Source organism: Theobroma cacao, chromosome 2 (assembly GCF_053813885.1).
Source record: "Theobroma cacao isolate CCN51 chromosome 2, ASM5381388v1, whole genome shotgun sequence".
Taxonomy (NCBI): Eukaryota; Viridiplantae; Streptophyta; class Magnoliopsida; order Malvales; family Malvaceae; genus Theobroma; species Theobroma cacao.
The window spans coordinates 17,585,179-17,613,013 of NC_142640.1; the positions used below are offsets into that span (position 1 = coordinate 17,585,179).

At 32.4% G+C, this 27,835-nt stretch overlaps 3 protein-coding genes across 3 annotated transcripts; 1 reads left to right on the plus strand and 2 right to left on the minus strand.

Annotated features, from left to right (window-relative positions):
- Positions 1 to 12,808: 12,808 nt before the first annotated feature.
- LOC18609000 (phosphoribosylformylglycinamidine synthase) lies at positions 12,809 to 17,288 on the minus strand. The gene is made up of 5 exons (XM_007043950.3): positions 16,879 to 17,288; positions 16,246 to 16,349; positions 15,920 to 16,033; positions 13,326 to 13,409; positions 12,809 to 13,127 (listed from the first exon to the last, which is right to left on the minus strand). Exons 1-5 carry the CDS (start codon positions 17,168 to 17,170, stop codon positions 13,071 to 13,073), a joined length of 651 nt encoding a protein of 216 aa, XP_007044012.1. The 5' UTR covers positions 17,171 to 17,288; the 3' UTR covers positions 12,809 to 13,070.
- Positions 17,289 to 17,437: 149 nt separating this feature from the next.
- Positions 17,438 to 20,416, plus strand: LOC18609001 (oxidoreductase, 2OG-Fe(II) oxygenase family protein). Its single transcript, XM_007043951.3, has 7 exons — positions 17,438 to 17,754; positions 17,860 to 18,011; positions 18,110 to 18,468; positions 18,865 to 19,003; positions 19,310 to 19,376; positions 19,496 to 19,617; positions 20,089 to 20,416. The coding sequence occupies exons 1-7, from the start codon at positions 17,648 to 17,650 to the stop codon at positions 20,226 to 20,228; spliced, it is 1,086 nt and encodes a 361-aa protein (XP_007044013.3). The 5' UTR covers positions 17,438 to 17,647; the 3' UTR covers positions 20,229 to 20,416.
- A 5,738-nt stretch (positions 20,417 to 26,154) lies between these two features.
- On the minus strand, positions 26,155 to 27,220 carry LOC148764121 (zinc finger BED domain-containing protein DAYSLEEPER-like). Its single transcript, XM_088803540.1, has 3 exons — positions 26,768 to 27,220; positions 26,338 to 26,665; positions 26,155 to 26,228 (listed from the first exon to the last, which is right to left on the minus strand). The coding sequence occupies exons 1-3, from the start codon at positions 27,218 to 27,220 to the stop codon at positions 26,155 to 26,157; spliced, it is 855 nt and encodes a 284-aa protein (XP_088659666.1).
- Between the last annotated feature and the right edge of the window lie 615 nt (positions 27,221 to 27,835).

Below are 27,835 nucleotides of genomic sequence, written 5' to 3' on the forward strand. Positions count from 1 at the left end.
AAAGCATCATTAATGACAAGGATCCAAGGTTTACTGGTTTCTTTTAGAAAGAGCTCAAGTTGTTCAAGTTAAAACTTAACATCTCCTCTAATTATCATCCCCAGACAGATGGCCAAATGGAACACTTTAACGGATTATTAGATGAATATTTGCGACATTTTATACAAGCAAACCAAAAATATTAGCATAATCTACTAAATATGGCTCAACTATGTTTCAACTCGTAAAAAAGTTCCTCCATTAACAAAACCCCTTTAAAGTCATCATTGGGCAACAACCTAGACTTCCCCATACCTCCATAGAGTCATATCGAGGGAAAAACCCCCGAGCATATATTATTCGAGCATATCTAGAGAAGGCCTTCGGTCCCATGAAGAAGTGGGTAGACAAAGGTCGAAAAATGTGACATTCTAAGGTGGGTGACCTTGTGTTAGTTTCACTACTACCCAAACAACTTAGATTCCTAAGAAAGAGAGATTGACAACTAGTACAAAAGTATGAAGGCCCAATAATAATTACTGCCAAGGTTGGGAAAACCTTCTACAAGATTAATTCTCTTGATGACCAACACAAAAGTACTTGGTTAAATAAGAAAGTTTTAGAGTAGATGAAATCACTTGAGAGAGAGAAGTTGACCTTCATGCCTTCAAGCAAAAAATCGAAGAATTCCAAGCCAACCAGTCAATGAGGATGCCGACAGATTGAGTGAGGGAGGATTTCAAGAGCCAACCTTTGTATAGGGCCATGGCATAGAATTGTTTAGGGGATTAAATCTGTAGTGCCTTAAGGGTAAATGTCTTGATTTTAAACAATGTAATGGTACTTTGTAGCATAATTATGATAACTCTATTATATAGAGTTATTTAGCCATATTTTGGATGTTAAAATAGCTAAGTCATTGTGTTTTAAGTCAATTTTAGATAGTTTTTATGTTTTTAGTTAATTAGTTTTAAAGCATGTTAACTTAGTTTAATTCAATTAATTCTAGTTCATTTTCATGTTGAAAGTCCTATTTTAAGCCAATATTGATTTAGTCCTTATGTTTGTAGATTTTGTTAGTCCCAAAGATGTGTGCTAGAGGGGGTAATAGCACTTTCTAAATGTCATTAAGCTTAATTTCTAATTAGAAGCTAGTTTAAGGTCAATGATGAGAAGTTAAATGCTTGATGAAAAAATGATTTGAAGAAGAGTGAAGTGAAAAATAAAAGAGGGTAGACAATGCTCAAAGATTTATAGTAGTTCTATCTCTTTGACTTACATCTACTACCTTGATCTTTCAATGAAGGATTTTCAAACCAAATCACTAGAATCGGTGGAATTTTCCAAGCTTCCACCAAGCTTTTACAATGGTTTTTCACAAGCTCAACCACAACCTTTAACAATGATTTTTTCCAAGATCAACCAAAACCCAAAACTAACTTTTTTAAAGCTAAGTTAGAACTTACAACAACAACCAAGCTAAACCAAGCTTGATTAATCCCCTTAGAGTGCCTCACACACTCAAGTAATCAAGGAGTACAAATATAACGAAGTACCTATGATCACTAACTTGATCTGAATGGTACAAGATGAAGTGTTAAACTCTATTACAAAGATTTGAGTGAAGTGCAAGAAAAATTGAAAGAATTTTGCTATTTTTGGGCCCTTTTTGTTCTTGGAAGCATCTTTTGCATTTCTTAGCCGTTGGAGATGTCTTTTATACTTGAAAAATTAACTCTGATGGATGTTGACAGCTTCATACCGTTGGAAACAGTTTAGAGTCTATTCTAGCTGTTAGTTTATTTTCAGACATTCAAATTCAAATTCTCAGATAGTGAGCTTTTAGCTAGCTAACCATTCTCCTTAGTCTATTAAATCTTCTCTGTCTCGCAATCAAATTTTTAACTGTGAGCTTTTAGCTGGCTAACCATACTTCTTAGTCGATTAAGTCTTCTCTATCTCACAATCTGCTTTACTTCGTTAATCGGCTAAGTAAGATTTTAACCGATTAAGAGCTTACTGTCTTTGAAGTAGTCAATTTCACTTTGGACTTTAGCTGACTAACTCCCTTGGTTATCTGACTAAGAAACTTCTGTTTGTAGCTAATTTGTAACTCCTTATTCTGACGAGTTTTGATGTTTACTTTCCAATCATTAATTTATTATTTACATACATTTTCATCCTGCACACTCAAGTAGTATAGTTAGACATTAATAAATGGAAATGTTTTGTTATCATCAAAAACTTATGGAGCCAACAGGTTTTCAAATGCATAAAGTTAAATGGTGATGAACTATGCAATGGAGACTAAGTGCAGATTTTTACTAAACATGTTCCGGTAATTCAGACATAACTAAAGCTATAGAGATTCAATCAATGTGATTCTTGGACCATGGGAACGCTAAGAAGCAGACCTACAACTTTCATGTTTACTACTTTGCCTATATCAGCCTCAAGGTAGGAGAAAATTGCATTGCAAGTTGAGTTACTATGGTAGCACTACACCAAGGCAGCACAAGGAGCAGCGTCACGGCCTTGCAAGAGTCAAGGCCACACTCCCAAGGGAGCAGCAATGCTCCTATACAAACTCCCGAGAGGCCAGCGCTGCAGCACCCAAGGAGGAGGGTCATGGCACCCGTTAAAAGACAATGAAAAAAATTATGTTTGGAGCATCGCGGCGTTCTGACGTGGATTATGAAAATTCAGCCAATCGAGAATTAAGTTTTTTAGGGTTATTAGAGGCTATAAATAGGTAACTTTCAGCAATTGAGAGAGGAGGTTCAGAGAGGCAATGAACGGTAGTTTTTTGAGAGAAAAGGAAAGGGTTTTCAATGAGAGAAACGAGAACAAATCAAAGGAATTGAGGATCAAGAATTAAAAAAGGCTTTGATATTTCTTTACTCTTCATTTCTTTCTTGTTATTTTTTGGTAAAAATGGTCTTTTCACTTGATTTAATCATGTCTGCTATAAATACAATGATGAACTAAATTTGTTTTCTAGGAATATGGGATATTTCATTATGTAGTTTGAATATGTGATTTTTCCTTGCTTGGTATTAATAGAAATTGCATGGTTTATTCAATTATGCACTTAAGGTTTTTTCACTGTTTGATCACCAATTGAAATGTCTTGTGTATCTAAATGGAACTCAACAGAGGGAGTTTAGAGTAGACCATAGTTTTGAATAGCCTTTTTTCGATTCACTTCGAAGTTAGGTGATAGTTTCATGTTTAAGATAGACATACACCTAAATACCTTAGGCAACTATGTTAGAACAGAACTTAATGAACTTTTTCTAATAAATTTGCATAGACATATGGGATTAATTTTGAAAACATATGTGTGTATGATATCAACAAAGACGTGTACATAATTTGGATTCAAGGTTAGCAATGTATTCTATTAATTTCAGTTAAGGAAAATAATTTAATTCAGACAGAGTTTTGAAAGACACCATAATCCTAGGTTTTGAGTAAATATTTCTTTTAGTGACAATTTGTTCTTCATTAATTACTTAGTTAATTAATTATTTTTAATTTAATTCAATTGAAAACAAGTGCTTGGATAAGATATATTATGTTATAAATTTAATACTTTGTAAAAATATGTGCACAGCTCTGTGGGAAACGATAATCAACTTACCTTTATATTACTTATATAGCCACGGGCACTTGCGTGTATTAATTCAATCAACAAATTATAAAATCTTATTAAGTCTTTAGGGGGAAGACCCTTGAGAGAAGAAGTGTCCTCATTTCACGCATTGTAACGGTTCATGGTGGCATAAGTGTAAAAGCTCATTAGCTCCCTATAGGGGGTGAATAGTAGACAGATTGTTAGGCTACCTCACTGGTTAAGATATGTTAGTGGCTAATCATCTAGGGATACCCTTATAGCTCGACGATGGCACATTTATACTCTCGATCCCTTTGCACTTCCTTTTCAATATTAATAAAATATTTTTCATTTATTTGGAACCAGTTATTGTGTATATGGCATTCATTATACCTTATGATTTTACTATTGTTTTTCATAAACTAACTCATTGCTATAATTTGTATCTATTTAGATAAAATCAAGTTATTGGCTGACTTATGTGGATTATTATTGGATGCTATACAATTAGACAGCTTGTGGTTTGCTATAACTCAAGCTCGGTGCATAAAGGATTTGGATTTTGTGCTCAAAGATCTTGTGATTTTGACTCAAAGATCTAAAAGGTATAATTATACATTCTTTTAATTAAGGTTTTTTTACATTAAATAGCCAAAGCATAATTCTACCTAAGCAAAAAGTTTTAAATTTCTGTTGCACTTGTGATATGATTGCAAGTCATTTCCCCAACACCCCTTGTACATGTAAGGCAGTAAATTTTTTCCTTTAAGATAATTTCTATACAAAACACTTCCCTTTCACAAAAATTACACAAGTTATATAAGTAGCTCAAGTAGTTACAACTTACAAGGTACAATATAGTGAAATTTTGTTCAAATAGCATGCGTCTCAAAATGTCTTTCAAGTAAAAACTTCGTACATTATCTTTTTTTTTTTTTGTTAATAAATTACATTATCTCTAAGTAAATGATCTTGATAATTCAACTACTAAAGGCAACAAAATCTCACTTCATAGTAAATGATTTTAATTAGTAACTAAGATTGAAGCGAGTTATTATTAGAAAAGATAAGCTTAAAGTAAAACTACCAAGAGGGAGGTGAATTGGTTGTTAAGTAAAAATTTTCCCTTTTTATAAAAAATCAATTCAACTGTGAAAGAATAAAATAATAAAACAGAGCATGAACTAAATATGTAAAAAGCAGCAAAGTAAGAAAAGACTTAGTAAGATTTTTATAGAGGTTTGGCCTTCTAATGCCTATGCCCTTTCCCTTGATAGCACAAGGAGTTTGAATCTACTATCAGCTTACTTTTTCAATAGGGTTAGGTGTAACCTTTACAATATGCCTTTTGCAGAATCAGGCATAACCTTTACAACTTGCCTTTTGTAGGATCAAGTGTAAGCTCTACCAAGACACTATCTTTTCAAGTTAAAGCACAACCTGTACACAAGAATAAGCCTTGTAAAGGATTAGGCAAAACTTCTCTACCTTTTGCTTTGAGGTATAACCAATGCAATAGTGGATTCAAGTGAATCACAAACTAAAAACCTTTAAAAAGGTAAATAACAAAGTTTAAGTTCAAAAAGGTATGAGCTTTCACAAAAATAAGAATGATCAAGAAAGGTATAAGTTCAAGAAAGATCAATTGAAAGGTAAAGATATGAACTTTAAGTTATTTGCTTGCTCAAATGTAGTAACTTTTCTACTCACAGCTGGTGCTCTTGTTTTTTCACTTTTTTCCTTTTCAAGGATGATTCAAAATCTTTCAAAATCATCTTCTCTTCTTGCTTTAACATCCTTAAGATGAATATTTATAGCCTTTAAGATTTTCTGCCCGTTGGAGTAAGTTTTGAATCATTTCTTGTACATTCAAGCCAACTTGCACAAATCTATCACTTTTGTAGAATTGGCTCTTTATAGTTGAGTTATTGATTTCTCGCAAAGTCTGTAGCTTTTTGTCTATGAAGAATTGATTCTTCTATTTTGAGGTGTTAGTTCTTCACTATAAGCTAGTGCTAAACTTTGAATTCAAGCTTGAATTTTGCCGTTCCACTTTTGTCTAATTGTGCCATGCCTTTCTTGGTCATCAAGTTTCTAAGTTGTACTTTTGGTGCTTCAAGAACCGACTTTTTCTCCTTGTAGAATCAATTCTTTCTTCTTTGTTTTTCTCCATTTGCATTCTGTCTCTCTAGAATCAATTCTTTGTCTTTAAGATGTCGATTTTTCATAATTCTTGAAGCTTTTGGCTTTCAAGAACCGACTTTTCCTTGTCTCAAAATCGATTCTTCACTGTTGATCTTTACTCGAGAACTGACTTCTTTTTCTCCAGAATCGATTCTTCTTGTAATTAAAATATATTGATATATATTGTTCCCTTTTCATTCAAGAATCAAGTCTTTTCTTTTAAAAACTTGATCTTTGGGCTAGCACATATAATTTTGAAAACAAGAGACTTTTGAGAAAATTAAGAGCATGATCATCTATATTAAAAATATGTTCAAACAATTAAAGCATTTCGATATATTTTTCTATTAAGTTCAGCTTTAACAATCCTTTGATACTTTTCTTCATATTTAAAAATATCTTTCACTTGAAAAGCTCATTAAGTTCAATCAATTTTGTCATATCAAAACAATAATAAAGCTAATAGTTATCCATTCACATGTTTGAGTATAGTAGATGACCTTAATTAGTTGCCAAGACTTATTGAGTTATTCGTCGATAAATGACTTAATTTAGTACCTAAAATTTACCAGGTTATCAATTTACATGTCAAACCCGACTCTACAATATGTTTATTATGCCATTCTTACATAAAAATGCATGTTTATTTACTTGGGTACCTTAGAAATCGTTAAAGGACAGTATTGTACCAAATGGTACAATTAAGTTGAATTAAGCCTCAAACTAGTCTGAATAGAGATTTTAAGATGAAATTAAGAATTTTAAAACCCCAGAATGACTTAAAAGGGTTATTCGGAGTTCGAGGACCGATTTGGAGTCAAATTGAAATTTTTATGACCTAGGGGCAAAATGGTCATTTTGCCACCTGAGGTTAAGATGTGAGTGTTGGCTGGAATTTTTTACTGAGATTGATCATTGGGAGTATAATTTGAGTTTGAGAAGTGAAGAATTTTAATTTTGACATTTTTTCGAGCACAGGGGTAAAATAATCATTTTGCCACCCCAAGGGCAAAATTGTAATTTTACACCACCCAACACTTGTCCAGCACATGGATTTTACCCAATATTATCATGGATAATTGAGAAAATTTAAGTGGTGGAGAGAGATTGCTTAATGGCTAAGTATGACACATAGACCAATGGAATGATGACGTGTCAAAATCTCATCCATTCATTATTTTTCTTATAAATTAGCACAAAATCAGCCCATTTTTCATTCATATGGCCGGCCAAAGAAGAACAAAGGAAGAAAATAAAGAACAAGAACTCTAGGTGGAGAATTTCAAGAGAAAAAGTGAGGAAAATCAAGGAAAACAAGTGAAAATAGTAGGATTTCTCAATTTAAACTTGAAATCTATTTTTCTTAAGCATTTCTCCTTATTTTTCGTGGTTAAATTTCATGTTTTCATGGTGAATTCATGGCTAGTCGAATGGGTATGGAGAGAGAATGATGTTGGATTGATTTGATTTCAAGATATGTTAGTGTTTTTAGTTAGTTTACCATGTCCAGAAGCAAAACAGCGAGAAAAGAATTCATTTTACCCATCACCCATCAATGGCCGAACCTACCTTGTATTGAGTGAGGATGAATTTGATTTTTTATTTTAAGAGAATTGGTTAGAAAATGATGAATTATGGTGTGGAAAAGTAGTAGGAAAAATCACGGTGTTAATGCACCATTATTGACCAAAAATTCTAAGAAGAAAAGTGAATATGGTTTTGCCAAATTTTAGGTTATTTGACTTGTGTTTGGTGAATTAAGGTATTGGAAAAGAAATGGAGAAATTTGGAGCTAAATTGGACGCGTTGGCCAATTAATCGGGTGATAAGACGAATTAGGCCAATATCGGGTTTAGATGGTTACCCGTGCATTTTGCATTCCATATCATGCATTAATAGTCTAAATTAGTTTAATTTCGATTTAGTACCAATGTAGTAAGTTTCTCGATTTTGTACTATGTCAAGGTGGTGAGTCCTCCGATAAAGGCAAGAAAATTGCATCCGAGGACCATAGTCAGAGTACTTCGAAATCCGCACTCTAGACATTGTGAGTAACCTTACTATCATCTTAATTATCTAAAGTAGTTTTTATCCGATTTTGTGATTTTATGGAAAATGAGTTAAATGGTAAATCTTTGTGTTTTGTAATTAAAATGTGATTTAATGAAATGATTTTATAACATTGTCTTGAAATGAAATGAAGGTTTGAAAATAGAGTAATTGGAGACTGTTTTCATGTGTTGTAAATTCATGGTTTGAATCGAATGGCTTATGACAATATTTGCATAAATGGCTGAATTGGTATTTGTATTGAAATATATGAACTGTGTATTTAGTCTTGAAAGGCTGTGAATTACAATAATTGTCATATCATGTTATTGAATTTTATTGATTGGTAGGATAATTATTAGCTTACTGCAGTAGGCGGGTTTCTGTGGACCAGCCTATTAGAGGGGCACAGTAAACCCTGTTATATCTTACCTCAGTATGAGAGACGCGGGTGGATAACTCCTGAGGTTAACACTTTAGAGTTCACTTCATGCAAAACCACCACATGAGGGTGAACTCGGCCAACGCAAAGGAACGGCTATGTTTTCAAAATAAAAACATGATTTATGCGTACATAACTTTTTAACAGCCTTGGCGAACTCGGTTGGGATAGCCCTCGATCAAGGAATCCCTAATAACTAGGTATGAGAATGATTTTGGCACGAGCCAAAGCTTTTAAGAAATTCATAAGCCATGTTGATTACTTGATTTATATGAATCGATTTTATTTGGTTGAAATGAGTTGAAAGGTAATGAATTATAGTATATTAAATTATTTTATCTGTCTCAATTTACTCTACTTTAGATATTTTAGATGGTTTTTGTTTACTCACTAGGATTTTATAATCTCACCACCCTCTTTTTCACCCATTTCAGGCTCAGGATAGTCGGTAAATAGCTCACTTTGTTGAGGGCTACAGTTGGAATTGCATCCTCAAAAACTGTAGGTTTACTGCTTTAAATACTTTTTGTCGTTCGTGGGCCCATTTATTACTGTAAATTAAATTAAATACTTTGGCTTACTGTATTACGATATATATGAATTTATTTTGCTTTTACGCTGTAAAAATTATTTATGCAGTGTTCTAAAAATATTGTTTTATGAGAAAATTGAATATTTTATTCAATATTTTTATTTTATTCTAATAATCATAATTTCATTTTAAACGAATGTTTTAGACATCCAAATTTATTTTTGATTATGAATTATGTGTTTTGTACTCGCATACTACATTTTTAGTGGATTTCGATATTTTTAAGGAAAAATGACCAAAATGCCTCTGTGAGAAAAAAATTGTTTTTCTATTGTTTTGATTTGAAAAATGTTTATAATCTCTCAAAACATAATTTTAGTGAATAATATTCACAGGGGAAGCGAGAAAAACTGATGTTAAGCCTTACGAGGTTTCGATTAACATTACGGGTAATGAATATCTATCAGGACATCACGACGGTTGTCACGGGCTCGAGGAGAGTTCCGGATCATGACATTATATGTTTGAGTATAGTAATGACTTTAGTTAGTAGCTAAGACTTAATCAAGTTATCCATTCACATGTTTGAGTATAGTAAATGACTTTAATTAGTAGTTGAGACCTAATCAAGTTATCCATTCACATGTTTGAGTATAGTAAATGACTTTAATTAGTAGTTGAGACCTAATCAAGTTATCCATTCACATGTTTGAGTATAGTAAATGACTTTAATTAGTTGTTGAGACCTAATCAAGTTATCCGTTCACATGTTTGAGTATAGTAAATGACCTTAATTAATAATTGAGACTGAACCAAGTTATTCACCCACATGTCTAAGTATAGTAAATGACTATAATTAATAGTTGAGATCTAACCAAGTTATTGTTTCAAATGTTTGAGCATCGTAAATGACTTTGATTAGTAGCTGAGACCTAATCAAATTATCCATTCATATGTTTGAGTGTAGTAAATGATCTTCATTGTTAGCCGAGATTTAATTGGGTTTGCCTATATATTTGAGTATAGGAATTAACTTATGGTAAACTCCACACATATCCTTTGTGGTCATAAATAAAATTTTATGGAATATAGTGGGAATGGAATAAACATTTTGTGAAAATAAAATAAAAGAAGAATAATTATTATGTAGTCTAGTTCATGGGAATGGAATAGGACAATAATTGCTATTATGCATTATTCCAATGTTTGGTTGGTATGAATAGTTTTTAAAATAGCTAACAAATAAGTGATAAATGACAAAAATACCTTTTATTATAATTTTTAATTTTTAAATTAAAATATTTATTATTTTAATAATTTATTTAAAATATTAATAAATTTTTATTTGAATTTTAATATGATTATTTATTTTAATTTATAGAATATTAATAATTTATATTTCATTTAAAATATTAATAATTTATAATTAAAACATTAACATCATTATTTTATTTTATTATTTGTTTTTAAAATATTAAAATATTACAAATTTATAATTAAAATTTTAATAATTTTTAAATTTAAAATAATAACTTTTTATAATTTAGAATTAAAACTTCAACCTTTTTCATTTTAAATTCACTTTAATTTTTTCATTTTTATTTTCTTTTTTTCTTCTCGCAAGTTAGCCACTAGAGATATGGTCGATCGAGGTAAAGGATCGACGATATGCTCTTCCTATGGCTAGATCAAGCTAAGGAGCACCATATCGGTGCTCTTTGTGGTCGAATTTGGCGCTGGAGTGCCAAATTCGATCGCAATATCTAGCAACTGATTTGGTCAGGGAATGCTAGATCGACATTTCCTTCACCGACTTTGGTGTTGCCGCCACCTCTTTTGTCTGCCTCTAGTGATAGAGGGAAATGCAGAAAAAGAAGGAGCGGAGGAAGATGGGTAGAGAGAGAAAGAAAACTTGAGAAATGAAAAAAATTTATATTATAAGACTAATTTTTTAAAATTTTAAAGGGAATTTTTCGTCCAATCTAATTTGTTTTCTATTCTCACCAATCCGAAATAGTTGTTACTAAGGGAAGCTCAATAATGGCTATTCCAAGTCCTCCTAGAATGACTATTCCGAGAAATGGTCATTCCATCCAACCAAATGCATCTTTAAATTGATAATAGGAATAAGGGGAAATGGCTAGTCCATTCCCCCCAACCAAACACGTAATATATTTTACTATTATTCCCACAATATAACAGTGTTAAATTTTCGTTAACAAAAACAATAAGTTTCACTAAAAGACAATAAAATTCTTATTTTTAAAAGTCTTATTTATTGGATTTGAACTTTAGATTTTCAAATTCTTATCGAAATATAGAGGATTGAACCCATTGAAATTCTAGAGCAAGAATCCATCCAAAACTGAAAAAAAAAAAAAAAAAAAGACAAATGAAGGTTTTCTCGTAACAGAAAAACATTTAAGTTTTTGGTTTTTGAAATGTAAAAAAAAAACGTTATTTAAAGACATATAAAAGTAAAAATAAGACTAACCAAGATTGCAAATAGGACAAGGTTATTGGACGGTCATGGTTATGGAAGAAAAGCAGACACTGAAAGCCAGTAAACAAGATATTAAGAATCCATGACAAATCTAGGTTTATGTACCTAGATAAAGCCTATAAGACAACAATAAAGAAAAAAACAACGAGTGCAATCAAAATTGTAATTCGACTTTGAGAAGTTGTGTGTAAAACAGCTGGTAATTGCACAATTATGAATGGGCTAGTTGATGTGGCCATTATCCTCGCAGCATAGCTTGTCCAGATATCAGTGCTCACTCCAGAGCCTGCGAGCATCTCCAATCGTCAACAAAGACAATGTTGTACAGAACTTAATTGGACTTGCACCAACAAAACAGAGCAAATTCTCAATAGACAGCCTTGGTTAGTGAATATAACGTATACCAGTTATGCTAAATCCTGGTGGTGTCTATTGGATCTTTTGGACAAAGAGCTCTCAAGGTCACACTTTATGAGTACAAGACAACGTAAAAAAAAAATTATTTTTTGCAAACATTATTCAATTTGGGAATTTATATTTCAAATCTAAGAAATAAGATTTTTAAATAGAAGGGTTTTATTGTCGTTTTAGAGAAACTTATAAGAGGTTTTTTTTTTTTTTTTGTGAAATTTAACACTGTTACTGCCTATAGGAGCAGTACTGAAGTAAAAGATTTTATTTGAAAAAATAAAGAAAATATGTTATACAAAAATATATCATACCACAAAAGGTTTACATGGAGTTTATATTTAAAAAAAAAAAAAAGACAATGCCGAATTTACCCTTTTAACTTTAATTAGTAGTTAAGACCTAGAAAGATTATCCACCCACAAGTTTGAATAATAGACAATACCAAACATTTCGCTTTGATTAACAGCCTTATAAAATATAATTTTGGATGTACTGGCTACCTTTTAAAGGAAATCGCTTGACAACTCTCAAACAAAGGAATAGAAATCTTCTATCCCTACTTAGTGCCCCACTTGGTGCCTCTTCCATAATTTTGCATCGTATCCGATATTATGCTATCTCTAACCCCTAAAGCCTAAATTCTATATCACAAACCATAAGCCATAAACCTTAAACCTTAAGTCTCAAACCCTAAAATTTAATATGAGAAGTTTACTCCAATCTAAAGCCTCAAGCAAAATTATGAAATGAACACCCAGTGGGATACCAAATGAAGGCAGAGGAATTCTATTCCTTAGCTTAACCCTCTAAGAAAACTTGATGAAAATTTAGAGAACAAATGGCAAAGAGAATAGAGCAACTTAAGGAAATCTTAGAGAATAAATGGCAAAGAGAATAGAGCTTAAAAATCCTTTCATGAATTCATGTACTCTAAATTCCTTTCTTGTCATCACTAAAAGGGTGTTTAATTATGAATGATTAATCATCTTTTCATGAATTCATAATTTAGAGAACAAATGGCAAAAGGGAAAAAACACCTTATTATGTCATCAATAAAAAGGATGTACATGGCCTGAAGAGGGGAACGAAATATGTTATTTGATGGCTAATTTCTGATTAACAACTAAATATCATATACATCATCAGATACAGATTGACATGGCTTACCAAAGAGACAAATACAAGATTGATTTCAATGATGATTCCTTTGCTTATGCGTGTGCCTTTTGGTTAATCAAAGATAATAAACTGACTACTTGAGAAAGAGATGACAAAAGAAACCTAGGAAGAAGAAAAGGGCAATCATACTGCCCTGCATGATCACATTCTACACAAAACAAGAATGAGGATCACATTACAAGAAGTATTTCATTCGATCATCTCTCCTCATGGCATTGTATACAGCTTGAACCTGAACAGCACAACAAATTTCAATCAGAGTTAAGTACAACTCTCTGTTACTTGAAGCAATTCTTATATATATTAGAAGGAAAACGAAAGTAGAGGAAACGATTCTTATATCTGGTTTTGTGTGTGTGCGTGACTGTGCACGTCTGCGGATGCCAGTGCGTGTGTGTGTGTGTGTGTGAGAGAGAGAGAGAGAGAGGACCTGTTCACTAGAAACAACTCGAACAGGACCAATGTTGACAGATACATATTTTCCCCTAGATGATAATTTCTGCCTCACCCGACCCTGTTATGAAATATTGTTAGGCATTTGTGTTTCCATGGATGAAATAATACAACTTCTTGATAAAGAAGAAGAAAGCTGAAAAATGGAAAGAGTAAGCTGTATTTCAATAGTGATCTTAAGTCATTTCCAGAGGCAAAATCTTTCCATGAAAGGAATAAAAAAAATTCAAACTAGTCATCATGATTGATCATACTTTTAGCTTGTTTCTTCCCTTGAACTCCTTAACCAAGACAGGAGATCCAACACCTAAAGTAGGACGAATGCCAAATCTAGTCTAAACAAATCTATTCTTCCCGACAAAAATTATTTAGCATTTATTCAAACACCTCACAAAAGACCCACAACGGTCATTCATTTTAACAAACTTATGCTGGCAGTTACTCTCTACCATCCAGATGTTCCACAGGACTATGAGTTTATACTCAATTTTCATTGGTTGCTGATTTAATCTGAACTGAAGGTTTCTAAGGCTATGTTTGTTTAATCGAAAACAACTTCTACAAAATAAAAAATTTTCCTAGAAGATATGATGTAGTGCGGAAGTAGAAACAATAAAAAGAAAACCAAAACAGGAAAGAAAAGCAGAGTGAAGATTAGAATTGATGTAAAATTGCAGTAGGAACAAGATACTAGGTTTACAATTACAGAAAATTTGTCAGAAAAATAATCCAAAATAATAAAGCCACCTAACGGGTTTAAAGAGACTATTTATACTAGCGTTATGGCATCTTTCAATCTTAGTCCTTGGATATAAGTAAGCCCCAGCTAATCCAAGCCATTCAAACTAATTAAAAGATCACATGCTAATCAAATGTTCACTTAATAAAATAAAAACATGATACCAAACTAATAATTATAGTAAAACAGTAAACATAAAAGAAAACATTTTAAGATAAACTATTAGATATATTTTAGAATACTCCTGCACCAAGATAATTCTAGAAAAAGTTCCATTTTCCATTGTTTGGATGGTTACAACAAAAATCATTTTCTGGTGTTTGTTTCCAATAAAAACACCCAACATTTTCTTTCTCCTTTTCTCTTCTCTTTCTTTCATCTCCCTGTTTAAACCTCTCTCTAACCCGAAATACCCCCAAACTCCTTGTCTTATTAGCCAAGTTTATCAAATTACAAAATGTCAACAAATTTGTCATCCAAATGAAAACATGTAAATTAAAATTTGCTGGATTAAGAGTAATCAAAGGCTCTTCACCATGAGACAAAGAATATCAAGATCTTAAAAACTTGAATAATACCAATTTTAGTATCATCAATTTAACCAAATAAAAAAAATCCCCCTGACAAATTAATGAAACTCATGCAAAAATCTAAAAGTCAGAGGTTTATGAATAAAAACCCACTCAAAATATCCACATAAATTAACATTGGACATCAGATTCTAAAAAAATAGAAAAGAATCAGTTCTTGGCAGTGGAGGAATGAAGCAATGGCTTGCAATTTTGAGCTTGATGGCAGAGGACTTATCAGCGGCACAACATAAGAATAGGGGTCTCAAAATGGGCCACAACTCACGGCTGTGACTTTCCGAGATGGGATTCCAAACGGTTCCCATCGATCTATAGAAAGAGAATGAGAAGGGTAATAGAAGAGTACAAGGGAGAGGGAAAGAGGAAGCAAGCTTGCTTGCTGAGGTAAAGAGGATGGAGGGAAGGAGGTTGAAGGCTGTGGAAAGAGCAGATAAGAGGGGAGGGAGAAGAGGAAAGGAAGGAAAAAGGAAAAGCTCTCACTGATGAAGGGGAAGGAGGCGGTGGTTTCAGCTAGTTTGGTGAATGAGCTAAGAGAGTGAAACATTTAGGGTGTTTGGGGTCTTCTGTTGTTAACTTCAGAAATTGTTTTCTGCTTTTTTAAAATGAAAGACAATTTCCCCCAAAATGAGTTTTTTGCCTTTGACTAGGAAGACATCTTCCTTTGACCAAGCCAATTTCTGACAACCAAACACCAGAAAATGAGGAAATGGATGCCTAAAAATCCATTTCAAATCAAACAAATGGAGCCTAAAAGCCCCATTGAATCCTTCAATGTTTTATGAACTTTCCAAATTCTTTCTTTGGTCAAAAACTGCCTGTTATGTAATACTTAGCTAATATAATGCACTTCCCAGAGCTCCAATTTATCTGGTGGGCAATCACTTGTTATATGAAAGCCTCAAATGTGCAATATGAACGGGGTAATCCATCTACAGTTCACAGAAGTCTGTCTAGTTGAAATCTTGCTTATGTTATGCTCCCACATACTCCCTACAATGACTTATACATAAAACTATCACTAATTGAAGTCCAGAAGAGCTCTACACAGATATTCTAGCAAGACGAGATATCATTGTTTCCATCCGCTCCAACAGTGGTAGTTTTAATTATCACACAACACCTAAGTTCATCTACTTATAAACTAATACCTCAAAATTTACTCTACTATTATATTCAAATGCACCAATAAATGAACATCTCAATCAATAATTGATTTCCACCAGTAAAAATGAGTATAGATACCTCAGGAATCGGCTGTTGTATCACAGATTCCACTGCAACAACCATAGCTTGCACAAAATCATCACCTCCAGTTCCAATAGCTGTAAATCCTCTAACTGTTGGGTATGAGTTGACCTGACAAGTTAAAAAAATCATTAAGCAGTCAAACAATCTCAAAGCCTTCAGCATCTTAAGTCTAACACGCTGCATGTACCACAGACAGCCAAATCAACGGAATCTCCAAGTGAAATGAATTTAACCACTTCAGGTTCAGTTTATAAGCAATGGAAAGGATATTGTCTGAAACCCCTTGAGAGGATTGGAAATTAGGAGAGCATATGATTTACCTTCTGATCCAAAGTAAGCCATTCATTAGTTGAATCATCTGCTACTGTACCACCAATGACCACATTTGTGGTTTGCCCAACTCTCCCTTCTGTCTTTGAAACCTCTGAATTCCAAAACCAAAAGTTAAGTCAATAAAATCTTACAGGCTTCTTGAAGAAAAAGACATGACTGATAGATGGAAAAGGACAATCTAACATGCAAGGATTCAAGCAAGCATCAAATTCCAATTCGTAAACTGATAAAAAAACCATGTCCACATACATAATCCAGAGAGATTTCTAAAGAAGCATTCTTCTATTTAACTTTAAAGAGGAAATAGCTCCTTCATACTATTGCTTAAAAGTTTCTGACTTTGATGCTGCTAACCAGAATGTGGATTGATTAATCATTTATTTCCTTGGCAAATATAATTTTCTTAGGCATTTGGTTCTATTTTTTCAACTAATAAAGCAACATCAACCCTTTTTTAATTAAGCCAGGTATAACAATCAATCTATCAAAAATCCTTAATTCATCCATTTCTCAGCAACTCATTAACCAACTTCAAACCAGATATAAACTATAATGTATCCCAACAAACAACTCCCAGAGAGAGAAGAGAAAATCAAAACAAGTCTGCTCCAAAAGGGAACCTGAAATTGCTTTAAGAACAGCTTCTTGAGGTGGGCCTTGATCAAGGTCACCCTCCTCCGACGTCGAAGACGACGGCGTTTCATTATGAGAGCAATTCAGTTTCTGAGTCCGTTTCCAAAAATGAATGTCTCGAGCCCTAACAACCATCCCGTGACCTCCGCAGCTCCGTCTTTTCGCAGCAGAAATTCCGAAGCTCCTCAACGTTTTAAGAGAACGGAAATTCCCGTTTCGATGCAGAGGCCTCCACGGCTCCGTTACGAAAATGGAACGCAATACCGTCCTGCACGCCATTTCTGATCCTTTTTCCTTTTTCCGGTTAATTCCTTTTCTTGCGTTATTTATATAGCTGGGCACCGCCCCTTCAATTAACGAGATTTTTTCCCCGTCAGTTGTTTGGTTTGCTATAGGCGCCCCCAATTTTCGCGTATCCGGGCCCTCATGCTCCAGCCACCTCAACTTTACGTAATTGCCCTCCATAATGACAAATAGTTAGTCAGGGTTTATTGTCTTTTCAGCTTTGTGGACATGAAGAAAGTTGAGTGCCCGAACCACTTCGCCGGCATCATGGAAGATAAGTCGACAAAACGGAGGATGTCCCCTGAACTACATAACTAACTTCCAGTAGTCCCGAGAGCACCTGATCTAATCTTAAATCATTTGGGGTAAAATAAAATCAAATCGGTTATGAAATCTTAGATAAAACCCTAATCTTGAATCATCAGGGGTTTACTTCGACTGATTCTCAGTTAACTCACCGGCTCAGGATAGATGTACGGATCCGACGGAGCCGGTGACAATGCGGAACGGACCGCTTTCAGGAAAGCAGAGAAGAAATACAAGCTTTACTACGAGGAGCATTCCAAATCCTCCAAAAAGTACCTAACTTTTCAGCTTCTATCTCAAATGTAGTTCACTTAAACTGGAAAAAAGAAAAAAAAAAGCTTTTTGTCCTGATTTATGATTTTATTTGAATTTCTCAGGAAGAAGCAACCTCAACAAGTCGATTTGTCAGAGGTTTTGGATCCGAAATCCATTTCAGAGTCCTACAATCAGAAAGGCGAACTTCCTCCAGGAATTGTAGCTGTCAATTGTGGATTTAATCGTCCAGTTTTTCGCTTGGAAGATCGCCCTGGTATCTTTTTTTTTTTTTTCCTTTGAATTTAATGAGTTCCAAACTAGAGAAGAAATTTGAATTTTTTTTCTTTTTTGATGAATTGATCTAAAATATAGGGTTCTATTTTATTCCCGGGGCATTGACCGTGGAGGAACAATGTCAATGGATAAGGGCAAGTTTAAGGAAGTTTCTGCAGCCTCCCAACAGAACAAATCATAATGCCATTTATGGGCCAATACGGAACCTGTTTGTTGCGGCACAGGAAGGTAAAGTACTTGTTGAGGAGGAAGGATCGGACAATTGTTTGGATTCTGAATCAAGTGCTTCCGTGAGCAATGGAGATGCTCATAGGTGGAAATTTTACGAGGAAGACATTGCTCGATCTAGGGCAAAGAGTTGCAAATCAGTTTCTGCTTCTGTTTTGCTGCGAAAGTTACGGTGGAGTACCCTTGGCCTACAATTTGACTGGTCCAAGGTAGGTATTCACTTATTTAGTCTTGGGCCTTCTTCCTTGTATCTCTTTTGGCGAGTTTCTTGACTGTATAAATTAGAGAAGATGATATTGATCGGACAGCCAGTGGATAGAATTTGAAGGTTCTTCAATTAGAGGTAGTTGGTTGAATTAGATTTAGTTGTAGGTTCCTAGATCTGTGACAGAAGGATCATTTTCAACGTTTATTGCACAGAAACTTTTTTCCTTGTTACCTATTTGAAAGTATCATAAGGTATCATTCAAGATTGACAATTTTCTGATCATGCTCCTCGTGTCTTAACCCTGAGAAATGTGCGCCATTTTTTTTTTTTTTTTTGAGATTGAAAGTAGGTTCCTTGTTTCAGATTGATTTCTAAATTAAATTTGTTCATGGTGCAGCGGAACTATGATGTGTCTCTACCATATAACAAAATTCCTGATGCACTCTGTCAACTAGCTAAAAGAATGGCTGAGCCTGCAATGCCTATTGGAGAAGAGTTCCGGCCAGAAGCTGCAATTGTCAACTATTTTGGGTTAGGTACTCATAGGATATAAATGGTTGCATACTGATAAATCTCATATTTCATTTTATTTTGTAAATGTTCTCAAGTTGTCTGCAAATTTTTTAGAGTTTGGTTACTTTAGGAGTAAAGTGAATAAAATATCTTCTAACGCTTTGGATAATTGTAAATTACAATTTTGGTTGAACTTGTCTCTTTGACATTGAAATATATTGAGTGTTGTGGTTTTAACTATGGATTTATTGAAACTTAGTGATTATTGACAATGTCACCTTTTGGACAAAAGTCCTCACTGATTGTTAAACTCTTTTTTCTTTTTCCAGGCGATACACTTGGTGGTCACCTGGATGACATGGAAGCGGATTGGAGTAAACCTATTGTAAGCATGAGGTAACTTGCTTTTTCCTACTTTATTTATTCCCTCCAAATGAGAAGGATGAAAGTGAGAGGGAGGTGGTGCGGCTTCAAGTAAGCATCCTTTTGATTATTGACTTTATTTTCCCTCTCAGTTTGGGCTGCAAAGCTATTTTCCTTCTGGGAGGAAAGTCTAGACAGGATGAACCGTTAGCAATGTTTCTCCGAAGTGGCGATGTTGTACTCATGGCAGGAGAGGCAAGGGAATGCTTTCATGGTGAGATTTCACGTTTCACTCATTTTCTTCGTTATGGACTATTAATAATAGTAAAATTTGAAATTTGCTCTGGACTTGAACTAGATGATAAAGTCAATCTACCCATAAATAGCAATTCAATGATGCAATGAAAATTGTTCTAGGTATACTTGGTGTTTGCATTCTAGAAGTACATTCTGTGCTTCCTTTTTGCTACAGATACCAATGGGAGAGACAAATACGGAACTAAGATATGTGTTTGGTTGCTTATACTAGATGATCAATGGAATCCTTAAATAGCAAATAAGCTACAGATATATACTGGTAACAAGGAATATCAGCTACAACTTTTACCTATAAGAGCTCTTAACATGAGCAGTTCATAGTAGAGGGCAATTTATGAACTTTATCCATTTATGTGATTTTGATTGTTTTCTCCTCAAGCATCTTTAATAACCTATTAAAAAACTCCATTGATTTTCATTCTTGCAGGTGTGCCTCGTGTATTCACAGATGAAGAAAATGCTGAAGTCACTCCACTTGAATCACAGTTTTTGCATATTGATGATCATTGTTATTTAGAATACATAAGAACTTCAAGGATCAACATCAATATCAGACAAGTCTTTTAATTTTGTTTTAAGCTAGAAAAGAAAAAGAAAGATTTTTTTGGATTATGTGATTTTCATTTTTCCTCTGTTCAGTTTAATGTTTCAACTTGTCAATGGAAGGCATCTTCAGTCCAAGTGATGCCTGGTTTTGTACTCTGCATTTAAAGTTTAAAGTTTAAAATTTAAAATTTAATATTTCAACAAGAAAATGCTTGGTTTTTAGGAGAAAAAGGGTATATTAAAATTTTTGGTTTGACCCGATAAGTTGGTGGAGTGTAGGGAAGGCTACCTCAGGTTATGAGGAGGATTTGAACTCACGCCCTTTCGGACCAAAACCTTAATCTGGCGCCTTAAACAAACTCGGCCATCTCTTGCTTTGCTGATGAGGAGATGAACGTATCATTCAAATCATGATTCCAGGTTTTTATAATTTTCCACTCTTTTCGATAATTGCTTTCTCACAAAAAAAAGAAACCGACCATTTTGCAATGTCGGAGCCTCTATTCCCTCTTTCAGATTGGATGTGTAATTCTTCCTTTCACACCTTTTCACATTTCCTGACTCTGCAAAATCAAAAGGTTCCATGAGTCATGAGAATGACTCTTATACGCAAGAATAACACCTTGACGTTGGCCCATGACTAACTGACTGATATAACCTAGCTTGAATGCTTCCACGAGAATGACAACATTAAAAGGAAGACCCTGCTTGTCTTTCAAATTAGGAGGATTTGGCAATCTCTAAGTTGAATAGCAAGTTTACAAGAGTTGGTGGTATGTATTAAAATTTTCTTTCTTTGGTTGTATGATAAAAGGTTGACTTATATTATCATGAATTCATCATAAAACAAATGAGGTCCTAGCATTGATGGGACAAGTAGCATATAAATTGTGAGCTTACACCAATGTAAGATTTGCTTTAATAAGCAAATTCATTTGTTAGATTACATGGATTCTGACCCTTTTTGCGGAAAAAATATGCAAGGCCTCATATCTGCGCATGATTATCTCTTTTTGTCATGATTGGCTTAATGGAAGAATTGCAGAGAAGACATGATAATCTGTTAGACAAAATTGCGAGACAAGGACTGCCTATAGGATCATATTTTTATACCCTCCAATCAAATTAAATTTTTTTTTAATTTACTTACTTTTAAGATAAAAACAGACTACTTCCATCAAATCAATTTCTTCCTACCTATTTTTCCCTCAATCTTTCCAATTTTCATAAAGTTGAGAAACAATATTATGCTTATTTTGTGAGTTTCAATATTGATTTCTCCTTCTAAAATCATAACAACAATGACCAAAAGAAGGTTGATTGGCAATGATTAGTTTTAACAAAAAACAAAATAAGAGCTTGAAGACAGATCAAACAAAGTTTGGCAGCCAGATCAAACAAAGTGGAATAAAATGTGTATTCTTACAAGTTTTTTCTTTCTTTCCGGGTTTATTTGGTGTCAGAGCAATAGATTTTGAATTCAAACTTTTTTTAGAGTATGCTTGGATAGACTTTTTTTTTAGCTTAAAAGCGATGATAAAATTCTTATGAAAAATAATAGTTTTTAAAATTAAATGAAAGCTATTTGGTAAATTTACTTTTTATAAACTCTTTTTTATAAATAAACTGTTTGGTAAAACAACTTATATAAACTTTAATTTTGATTAAAATTACTATAAAGGGTATTTAATAAATCAAAAAAAATAATTGAATCAAATAAAAAAAGATGAGTATGAAAAACATATAATTTTCCCTATAATATTATGAATTGCTGAAAGATAAAAGAAGAATATAAAAAAATATTTGTTGTAATTTTTTAAAGATTTGCTTGAAATTTATGACTGTTGGAGCTGAACAAAATTGATGTTACATATAAGGAAAAGAACCTAAGTTGGTATTAATAATTGATCTAACTATGTCAGAAAAATCACATTCATCCATTGATTTGGCAACTCATTTTCCTAATTTCATGCAAGTCTATCAAGGTCTTAATGTCCTCACTAACAAAGTTTCCCTCCATGAACAAAAAGTTTGGGCTTTTATTTTTTTTTCTCATGTTTTAATGTGTTATTTATTTTGTCAAGAAGTGACACATCATCTATTGGATACTGTTTGCTTAAATGTGGAATTCACTGCTAAGAATTAAAGTTTACTTCAATTTTCTTGTAGTGCAACATATTGTTATACCTAAAAGAAAAAATCTTTAAAACTGAGTTATTACAAACGAATACAAGTATTAACTTTTCAATTTTCATCTAATTTATGTCAATAATCATTGACTTATTTGACTAATTTGTTTCAATTATAATCAACAAATTTATATACACCAAAAAGAAGTTAAAGAACAAATAAACATCACATAATTGTCATATCAAATAATAAACTAAGATATATCAAACAATAAAGAGAGTTTTCAAAGCAAAAAAAAAAAACGAACGATAGAAAATAAACTGAAAAACAAAGCAAAAATAAAAAGAAGAAATAATATCTGATTGCAATTTTGAATTTTAAGTTTTCTTTTCCCTTAATTTTTGTATAAACAAAAAAAAACCCCTAGAAGGATGATTTCCAAAAAGGGAAAGAGAAGAGGGGGATCACAAGGAGAGAGGGAGGAGGTATTTTTTGAAAAAGGATATTTTTGAAAAAAAAAATAACTCTCCTAAGAAGTTGGCATGTTTTTAAAAAAAAAATAAGAGAAAGCTCCTATTTGGAGCTTTTTTTAATTTTATTCTTTACAAGAAGCTATTTTTTTTAAGAGCTTCTCACAAAATACTATTTAGCTCAACTTGTACTTTTAAAAAATAGATAAATTGAAAATAAGTTAGACTAAACAAGGGCTTAGTAAATGAGTCAATCCAGTACGTTTGAATCATTTTGAATTCAGGAGGAGTCTCAAGTTAAGACCATTTTAAATTCAGACTATTTCAATTTCGAACCTTTCAAGTTTGATTTAGTTTTTTTAAATCATTTTAAAACTTGTATAAGATATAAATATTTTTAAATCATTAGTAATATACAAGATGATTATTTTTTAAAAGATTTTGGATCATTTTAAAATTTAGTATTTTCTACTAAGAAAATCATGCAACAACCAATTAACTAAGGATTTATATTTAGGGTTTATATTTGATGTACTGTCAGTATATAGCTTCTATACATTGTCAGTTCACCAAAATATGCCATCTCATTAATGAAGTAAAATAAAAAACTTTAGAGACTTAAAATTAAATATTAAAAAGTTTATAATAACTAATTAAACAAAATATAAAATATTTTCACTTTTCTATATCTCAACTGTTCTTTTCTTGTTTTCCTTCTCTCTCCAACTCCATCATCTTCTTTATCTATTAGAGTTAGGTTTTGCAAAATTGTGCAACTTCAAGAGTAATTTTTATATTATTTTCTTAGTCTTTTGAAACCTTAAGAGAAATTTAGGAAACATACTTTTCAAAAAAGTAGACTAAGGAAACAAGATTCAAATAAATCAACTTATTAGTAGAATTTTATTAAGTCAATAATTTTGCTTCTAAGTGACATGATTAAGCAAAAAAAATTTCTTTTCCTTAGTCAATAATTTTGCATCTAAGTAATATGATTAAGCCAAAAAATTTTCTTTTCCTAGAAGCCATATCCCACTATTCACTTTCACTCAAATATGTTGATTTTGAAGCCCTTTCTAAAATGGTTAGTAACATTTCATATAAAAATTGACCGATCTTCATTTAAAATCTTAAAAATATAGGATTTAATTAAAAAATAAAATGGTTATGTAACATATCCTGAGTAATAATTTTGGTTCAAATACCAAAAAGCATGTAATTTGATTTAACATCTCAAATTTAAACTTATTAGCATTTTAGATTTGACAAAAATGGTTAAGTAACATCTCAAAAGAAATTTGGTTTTGATAGGAATTTAGAGTTTTATGACTGTATTTAATGAAAAAAAACCCTAATGCCTATGGAAAAGAACAATTTTCGACTTAAGCTTGTTATTTAGAAGAAAAATTGTTGACTTATAAGATTCTGCTAATAACATTATTTATTTGAATTTTGTTTCCTCCATCTCTCTTTTTAAGGTTTCAGATAGGGAAAAGTACAATTCAGTTTCTTCGATTTTTGGTTCGATTTTTTCTAAAATCGACCAAAAAAATTTACCCTTGAAACTGCCTAAACCGAACCGTGTAAAAGATCGATTTTAACCGATTTTGGTTTGGTCTATTTTAAATCAGTTTTTAAAGTGGGTTAACTTGAGCTGTTTTTGGTTGACTTGGACTGATTTGGGCTTTTTTTTTTTGTTCAACCCTTTGTAAATGGCTCCTTTTTTGTTGTTGGACTTGGGCTTTTTTATATAACCCCTTATAAATAGTTATTTTAGGTCCATTTATTTATTTGTAAATAGTTTTTTATATAACTTCTTATAAATAGTTATTTTAACATATTACCAATAATTCTAGTTAAAAATCCAAACAATAATTCTAAACATTAATTCCCAAACATAATTCTTAATGTTTAATCCTAGCATCAAATCATTTTAATTAATTATCCAAATAATAATTCTAAACCTTAAACTCTTTGAAATGTTTAATGTCAACTAAGATTGAAATAATTTATGGTTGAGAAAAAAATTTAATTCCCGAAAACTAAAAATCAAACCTATCATTTTTCTAATCCTTGGGAATTATTTTTGTTTGCATTAATATTATTTTTTAGAAGCAAAAAACAACATATAATACTCATAACCTCTAACATATTTTCTCTCTAGCATGAATTTTAACAAAAAAAAATAATATTCATAATCTGTCAAGCTTTTATCTCTCTTGTTATTTTCACAAAACCAGTAGCAAGAAAAAAAAATCTACGGTTTACCTTGCTAAAATAGGTGGCTGGCAACAAATTAGAGTGACACCAACAATAACAAAGGGATGGACTATGAATGAGTGAGTCAATAAGGTGAGTTTAGTAGGAGAGGAAGAGTGAAAATTAGGGGTTTTTGTCGATGGGGGATTGGAAGGGGAAACTTGGCTGCTGGATTAAGGGAGGGTTAATGAAGGGTAGGATAGTCTTTACTTCCAAAATAAAAAAACAATATGCTTGTCGTTTATCGATCGATTTGGGGGAAAGGGAGTCCCTCGATGACAAAGCTTATTGGCATCATCGACGATTGCTGTTGCAACTGTCAATTGTAACTGTCGATTGAAATAACCAACAATTGTTGTCGGTTGCCTTGTTACAACCGACCGCTGCCTACCCCTAATTTCAGGAGAATAAGAAAAGAGTATAAAAATTGCTCTTTAAGTTATCGAATTTTGCAAAATCTAATTTTAATGGAAGAAGAAGATAATGATGAAGTTGGAGAAAGATGAAAAAAAGAAAACAAGAAAAAGAAGGATTGAGAGAAATAAAAAAGTGAAAATATTTTATTTATTATTTAATTAATAGTATAAACTTTTTAATATTTAATTTTAAGTTCAAAATTTTTTTATTTTATTTCATTGATAAGGTGGTATATTTTGGTGAATTGATAGTGTATAGAAACTATACATTGTTAGTGATTTATAGACCTGTCAATATGGGCCAGCCCGGCCCAGGCCCTTGTGGGTTGGAAAAATATGGGCTGGGCCGGGCCAGCCCATATTTTATATGGGCTATAAAATTTTCAGCCCAGCCCACCCCTTGTTAGCCCATGGGTCGGGCTAGGTCAGTCATTTTTATTTTTTTTTACTTTTTTATCAATAAAATTATACAATAATTTAATACATAAATTGAATAATAAAAACATATTATAAACAAATAAATTACACTAAACATAAATAAGCAAATACACTACATCAAATATAAATAAAATTTCAATCTTTAACATAAATACACAAACTACAATCCCATTAGCATGTAACATAAGTATATAATCAAATATTTATAAACTTCAAAACTAATTTATATTCTTCTCAATCTTCATCCTCAATCAAAACATTTGAGTCTTGTTTGGACAGCAATGATGTTTTCAACTCTGAATCATCATCTAATATTCATAATCATAAAAAAAAATATAGTGACTATTAATTTTAACTAAAATTATTAATTTAACAAGTAAAGATTAAAGACATTAAAATATATAAAATAAACAATACCATCAGCAGCTAAAGAAAAGCCATGCAACCAATTTTTCATGCAAACAAGCATTTGAACATTTCCATGGTGGAGGGAACTTCTAAACTTGGTGAGAACATGACCACCAATACTAAAAGCAGACTCTGATGCTACCGTAGTAATCGGAATGCTCAATACATCTCGTGCCATAACAGAAAGATCAGGAAAGCGCTTAGCATTATCCTTCCAATAATTAAGCACATCCAAGTCTTCAAACACTTCATAATTAAGCTTTGCCTCATCTAAATAAACATCCAACTCAGACTTTCCAGCAATAGAAATTGTTTCATTTTGAAACATTTTGAACTCCTACAATTTTTAAATACATAGACAAAAAAAATAATTATCAAAACATAAATAAAGTAACATAAATTCTCATGTAATAAGATGAAGGAAAGACACAGAACTTACACTAAAGATCTTTAATCCCTTGGGTTTAGTTCCTCCTCCGGCTTGCTTAGGCAAATTACTCGTTGAGTGAGAAGATATACTTGATGCACCAGTGTTGCTTGCATATTGTTCAAAGAGCTCGTACAACTTTGTCTTCATATTTTCTAACTTTTCATGACAAGTAGAAGCATCAATCTTAGAATAGCAAAATCTTAAGAAATCAAGCTTCATCCTTGGGTCAAGAATAGCTCCAAATGCAAGCACTACACTGTAATCTTTCCAATACTTATCAAATTTCATTTTCATCCTTTGAGACATATCCTTGATCATTTCATCTTCATTATGCAAATATTCATTTAAAATTGATTCAATTTTCCAAACTTGCATGAAATACAAGTTGGAAGTTGGATAAGATGAACCGGATATCAAGTTTGTGGTCTCATAAAAGGGCTCCAAGAATTCACAAATTATCATCGCTCTCCCCCATTCCTCATCAGATGGATTATATTTATAAGTTCTATCAACAAACTAGAGGCTAGCAAAAGCTTTTTGATATTTGATTGCACTCTCAAGCATTAAATATGTTGAATTCCATCTAGTTGACACATTTAAACGCAACCCAACACCTGCATCAATACCAACATGTTGAACACATTCTTGAAATTTTTTCATCCTCCCGTCCGATGCCTTTACATATTTCACACTCTCCCTAATTTTAAACAATGCTTCATTGACTGCTTTCAAGCCCTCTTAAACAATAAGATTTAATATATGAGCACAACAACGCACATGAAAAAATTCACCATCACAAATCAAGCTACTTTGCAAATGAAGATGGCTTTTCAAGATACCTTGCATGTTATCATTAGCAGAAGCATTATCTAAAGTAAGAGAGAAAACTTTTCTATCTATTCCCCATTCTTTCAAACAATCAAATATAGTAGCAGCTAATTCAACTCCAGTATGTGGAGGAGGCATACGACAAAAGTTGAGTAACTTGCTACATAACTTCCAATTTTCATTGACAAAGTGAGCAGTCAAACAAATATAACCCTCAGAAGTAGATGCTGTCCACACATCAGAAGTTAA

Excerpts from the sequence above, each read along its gene's own strand:
- LOC18609000 (XM_007043950.3), bottom strand. The coding sequence starts at position 17,170 with ATGGCGTGCAGGACGGTATTGCGTTCCATTTTCGTAACGGAGCCGTGG. Across the intron at positions 16,350-16,878 it reads TGTTCTTAAAGCAATTTCAG|AGGTTTCAAAGACAGAAGGG; the intron begins GTTCCCTTTTGG and ends TTTGGAATTCAG. Across the intron at positions 13,410-15,919 it reads TACAACAGCCGATTCCTGAG|GGTCGGGTGAGGCAGAAATT; the intron begins GTATCTATACTC and ends ATTTCATAACAG.
- LOC148764121 (XM_088803540.1), bottom strand. The coding sequence starts at position 27,220 with ATGATAATTTGTGAATTCTTGGAGCCCTTTTATGAGACCACAAACTTG. Across the intron at positions 26,666-26,767 it reads AGGGATTAAAGATCTTTAGT|GAGTTCAAAATGTTTCAAAA; the intron begins GTAAGTTCTGTG and ends TAAAAATTGTAG. Across the intron at positions 26,229-26,337 it reads CTTTTCTTTAGCTGCTGATG|ATGATGATTCAGAGTTGAAA; the intron begins GTATTGTTTATT and ends TATGAATATTAG.
- LOC18609001 (XM_007043951.3), top strand. The coding sequence starts at position 17,648 with ATGTACGGATCCGACGGAGCCGGTGACAATGCGGAACGGACCGCTTTC. Across the intron at positions 19,377-19,495 it reads AAACCTATTGTAAGCATGAG|TTTGGGCTGCAAAGCTATTT; the intron begins GTAACTTGCTTT and ends TTTCCCTCTCAG. Across the intron at positions 19,618-20,088 it reads GGCAAGGGAATGCTTTCATG|GTGTGCCTCGTGTATTCACA; the intron begins GTGAGATTTCAC and ends TCATTCTTGCAG.